This window comes from Cyprinodon variegatus, unplaced genomic scaffold (assembly GCF_000732505.1).
Source record: "Cyprinodon variegatus isolate N-32 unplaced genomic scaffold, C_variegatus-1.0 Scaffold114, whole genome shotgun sequence".
Taxonomy (NCBI): Eukaryota; Metazoa; Chordata; class Actinopteri; order Cyprinodontiformes; family Cyprinodontidae; genus Cyprinodon; species Cyprinodon variegatus.
In genome coordinates, this window is record NW_015150567.1 from 1,201,804 (window position 1) to 1,207,311 (window position 5,508).

The 5,508-nt window shown below is 43.6% G+C and overlaps 1 protein-coding gene across 2 annotated transcripts in view; it reads right to left on the reverse strand.

The window, feature by feature from the left end:
• Positions 1-878: 878 nt before the first annotated feature.
• Positions 879-5,508, reverse strand: part of LOC107085058 (potassium voltage-gated channel subfamily G member 1-like) — an 18,058-nt gene continuing 13,428 nt past the window's right edge. The window contains exon 2 of one of the 2 annotated variants that reach the window (XM_015375198.1): positions 879-2,105. In XM_015375198.1, coding sequence (XP_015230684.1) covers positions 1,353-2,105 — 753 coding nt within the window. In that variant the 3' untranslated portion in view covers positions 879-1,352. The remainder of the gene's footprint in view (positions 2,106-5,508) is intronic. The other variant, XM_015375197.1, reaches the window with a different exon arrangement.

Consider the following 5,508-nt stretch of genomic DNA (forward strand, 5'->3'; position numbering starts at 1 on the left):
GATGTGTGGGATCAGTTCAGGACCTAGTGGAGTGGGAATATAGCCCACTGAGTGAACCGCAGCCGGAAGCTTCAATTCATGGACGGTATGGAGGTTGTTGAAAATAAATATTGAATGCCAAAATACAACATGGTTGTTCAGAGTCTGAAATGTTCTAACCATCTCATTCATATTATCCCAGTTCCATGTTCTAATTTCCAATTTTCTGGGTTGTCTAGGTCTAATGCTAGACCTAGACAACCCAGAAAGACGTTTGGGTCTGGTGTGAGATACTGGAACACCTGGCAACACAGGAAAACATTCTAAAGTCTCAGCAGGGGTGTTTTGTGTTTGCCTAGGAAGTTAAAGCCTGCACATGGAAATAAAATCAGACACTGTAGGAAAATCAGTGGGATTTATTCATGGTTGTGTTTGATGTTTGGAAAATTCTGATCTGGGATTTTGCCACTGAATTGTTGCATAGTCCGGCTAAAATAGACCAGGTCTCTATCTCAGTTGGAGCTACACAGGCCCTCTGCAGAAAACCGTGTCTATTGTGATCGTCTCTACTGACTATGAATGAGCTCTAAACTTCATGACTCGTTCCGATTTTCTATCTGATCAGACGCAAAATTGGATTTGGTGTGTTCAGGACCCAAGGCTCCAAAGAGGCTAACTAACAAACTCCATCCAAAGACAATTAAAACTTTCCTTTTAAATGTTAGCTTTGTTGGGACCAAATATACATATTTTTAGATGGTAATAGGAAGCCGGAGCACCTAGAGAGAACCCAAGCAGTAAACAGGAGAACATGCTCAACAAACAGAACTCAGAAAATCCTGGCCAGAACTCAACAGATAGACCTCATTGATTATAGGCAGCATTTATCGCCATTCCATCCTTAATCTGAATATAGAGAACTGGATCTTCACTTATTAAAGGGTTAGAGCTTCAGAACTGAACAAGACTGACCAAAAGGAAGACTCCAAACTGGGAAATTCACATCACAGTTGTCAAAAAATCGGTTCTCAAGAACTGAGTCCGGCTTGTTTTAGATGCTTCCCTGCTTTAATTGACTAAAAGATGATTCATTACAAAGACTTTTCAGAACTCTATGACTAAAGGAGGCACCTTATCCATCTAAATTAGGTATCAGGTTATCAGGTAATCAGGCTAAGGAACATATTGACCTATAGGACACTGACCCTTCGGGACGAGTTGGACCTAAAGAACAGCATCTAGAAGGGTTTAGAGTTTAAAGGGATGGAGAGTCTTCAATGAAAATGTCCGTTTTAACATGGCCAATGTCCGGGCAGCATCAGAAAGCACTGGGATGAAGTGTGAATCGATGCTTCTTTCTGGACATCACTCCATCACTTTCCTTTTGGAGACAAGAACTCTTCCTGTGAGAGATCGCTGACCTCGTCGTGTTGCTCCTGCTTCCACACCCGCTCATACTCCTGCTTCAGCTCCTGGTATGAACGGGAGAAGGTGTGGAAGATGGAGGTGGCTGGGAATGCCATGATGAGGATGCCGCTCAGGATGCTGATAAGCGCCACTATCTGACCGGGGAGGCTGCGTGGAACCATGTCGCCGTAGCCAACCGTGGTCATGGAGATAATGGCCCACCAATAGGAGGCTGGGATGCTGCTAAAGCTGTGGTGGGGGTGCGCAGCAGCAAACGGAGCCAGTTCGCTCTCAGCTAGGTGGACCAAAGGAGAGAAGAGGGTGACCGCCACGCAGACAAAGAGTAGAAGCAGGCCGAACTCCCTCATGCTGCGCTGCATGGTCACACCCAATGTCTGTAGGCCCAGAGAGTGGCGCGCCAGCCGCATGACGTAGAGGATCCGCAAGGCCCGCAGCAGCCGCAAGATCAGACTCAGCTTGTCGAGGTAGCCTCTACCAACCCCCATCACCGCATCATCCTGCACCTCCTCTCCAACGTCAAACACCAGCGACACATAGTACGGCAGGATGGCGATGGCGTCGATTATGTTGAGCGGGCCGCGGGCGAAGCTCAGCTTGCTGGGAGCATTGAAAAACCGTAGCAGGAACTCCAGGGTGAACCAGGCCACACAGACCGACTCTACAACAAACATGTTGCGACACTTCTGGGAGCATTCGCCCTGCAGAGGAGCAGAAACACAGAATTATATCAAAGGGACAACAGCGAGGAAACATGAAGCTTGTTCTTTAGTTTCTTTAGTTAAACTGAATCCTGGGGTTTAAATTACTAGTTTTGATGTCAGATGTCTCTCTTTATTGTCTTTTATGTGCAATTTGTGAATGAACTATGTTATCGGTACCTGCCATAGCAATGCATGGAGCATGGAGCGCCATGTGTTCTTTGCATTGTATGGAAGCACCTATTATTATTATGTGAACAAAACAGACTCTTTATTGGTGCCTGCCATAGCAATACAAGGAGCACGAAATGCTAATGCCAGGTTTTCGATCTAAGGAAAACCAGCTGATTGTAAAAACTTCAGCAATCCCTCACATCAAGAATGCTTGTACCGACAGTGGAGAGGAAAACTCCCTTTGAACAGGAAGTTCAATCTGAAAAACTCACACGAAGTGAAAAGACAATTAGGAGAAATTTATTGATAGAATCACATTGTCTTTGGTGTTCAGACCTCGGCAGGAAAGATAGCGCTTAATTTTGATAGATATGCATGAACAGGAGTACAGAATAGGGCTGTGCATGAAGCGACAGTGGAGAGGAAAAACTCCCCTTTGGGAAGAACCTCTGGCTCTGGCTCAACATGGCTGTCTTCTACCGGACCGGTTGAGATGAGACAGGGAACGCAGTAAGAGTCCTGGATGAATGAAACTCTGATGAAGCTTTAGCTACGATGGTGGAGGAGGGGCTGGAGGTGGGTTGAAACGGGGTCATCTGAATGAAGTCACACAGCGCATCCGCCGCCTGCCTACAGGAGCAGACAAGTTGCTGATCAGAGGAGTTTTAAGATGAAGCTTGAATACAAATTGGCTTTCATGGAGGTGTGGTTCAAAGCTGATTGACTGTGTCGCAGGTGGATGTAGGAGAGCCATGAGTTTCTTCAGTTGAATTTCAGCCTAGGCTCCATAAACCTCCAGCAGAACCAGGCTCAGTGTGAGCAGCCAAGCAGAGATACAAAAGGCAACTGTCAACCAGCTCCACTGGCAGCCCCTTAAAAGAAAAACACAGCCAGGTAGACAAGCTCTGAGCCAGCTCCCATGTCAGAGGATGAAGAGAGCACATCCAGTTAGTTACAGTCAGAGAAACAGGACTACACTGGAAAACAGGCCAAGATCCAACAGATAGATCACTAATACTATACCAGTTTAAACTAAAACTGGCATAATATAAGAGACTGAACGAATAACGAACAACACCCGCAGTGTGGGAGAATAAAGATAGAATGAAGCAGAATGATGAAAAAGGGTCCCTATGTCCTCCAGCAGTCTAAGCCTATAGCAGCAGAACTATAGAGATAGCTCAGGATAACCTGAGCCACTCTAACTATAAGCTTTATCAAAAAGGAAAGTTTTAAGCCTAGCCTTAAAAGTAGACAGGGTGTCTGCCTCACGGACTAAAACTGGTAGTTGGTTCCACAGGAGAGGAGCCTGAGAACTAAAAGATCTGCCTCCCATTCTACTTTTAGAAATTCTAGGAACCACTAGTAAACCTGCAGATTGAGAGCGAAGTGCTCTGTTAGGAACATAAGGAACAATCAGATCTCTGATATCAGATGGAGCTTGGCCATTTAAGGCTTTATATGTGAGAAGGAGGATTTTAAATTCTATTCTGGATTTAACAGAAAGCCAATGAAGAGAAGCCAGGATAGGAGAGATATGATCTCTCTTTTTCATTTACATCAGAACTCTGGCTGCAGCATTTTGGAGCAGCTGTTGCCTCTGGTTGAATCTGGGTCATCCATGTCTGGTTATTATAGTTTTTTATGTTTAATGGAAAAAAATACGAAAGTTTAGAGTTTTCAAATACCTTTATTTTTCAATGCTTAGGCTATGGGATGATCATTGTTTCCATCAGAGAGACAGCCTGGGCAGAGAATCTGTCTCTGTTGGGATGGATTTAGTAAATGTTGCTCAGTAGCGCCGACACAAAAGGAAAAGATCTAAACAACCTCTGTCCAAGATGTGTACACTGTAAAAATGTTAGATATTCTCATCCTAGGCCTGTACAGGTCCTGGATAAGCCCTGATGATCCTCCCCGCGTCTCGGGAATAAACACCAGGTCAGTGTGTCACTCATTCAGAACACCAGCAGCCATGTTTCTATCTGATTTGTATGGAGGTTCTTCGTTAGTCTACGTATGACCTGAAAACCTAACTTGCTGTGAAGCTGCACAGGTTCCAAGCATCTGTTGCTATGGTGACAGTGACTGGTGCTATAGCAGCTGATGCAACTTAATGAGGCAGAAACTTACAACAGGAGAGGAGTGTTAAAGCCTTTCAAAGTCCTCTAAATGATCAGGAATGAAAATTGAATTTATTTCTCTCAGGAACTATTGCAAATTCCAAGAACATGCTTCAATAAATTGGAAAAACATGATTTTGACACATCTGAGCACATTCCCACAACAAACTGGATTTACAAATATATGAGAAAATACATAAACTGCTCACATTTTAAAGCTTTACATCATTTAAGAGACGTTGATCATTGTTTTCTTCTTACTGTAATGTGATAAATCTTTTAATAAGTGAAGATATAACAAAACAATAGATTCTGGGTAACAGCCAACACAGACGCAAAGATGGCAGAAATGAGGGGATGGTAAGACACATTTATCTGATTCTGCATAATAATCCTTTGTGTGCGACAGAAGCAGCTGATAGCAGCTTTCGTAAAGTGTTAAAATCTATATTTTTAATTTGGAGCTTTAAACACCATCACCAAAGGAAAGACTTCTTTTAAAATGAGAAAATTATTATTGAGTAAGGTGTCATTTCAGCTCTTTCAATGAGACCTCAACCACCTTTCCGTCTGTTGAAAGTAAACTGTAATACATGTTGACCATTCAGTCAGCAGGACAATAGCTGCAGGTGTGGGTTGGTTAGGTAAAATTAACTCATCTTTATGTTTTCCGTGAGCAGAATGAAATCCAGCTCTCAGACTCAGACCTTCAGCAGGTCGGAGCATAGCTGCAGCCTGTTTATCCATCCTCCTACAGAACAAATTAATGCCTGGATGTGCCGGAACTTTCTGAAATTAAATGAGGAAAAAACTGAGGTGGTTGTTTTTTGGAGCAAAAGAGGAACGCTTAAAAGTCTGCGCTCAGCTTCAAACAACAATGTTAAAAACAACAGACAAAGCCAGAAATCTTTAACCTGACTCTGCCAGATGGATTTGCTCCACATATCCATCTGGAAACCTTCCGTAGAAGTAATTTTGGGAAGGGGCGAAATTACTGGTTAGCTGATTGTCCTATGTTGGTGATAGACGGGCCAAATAAACCAATCAGATCAACGAAGCATATGACGTACTAACAGAGCGACGACGAAGAGGAGCCAATTGATAGA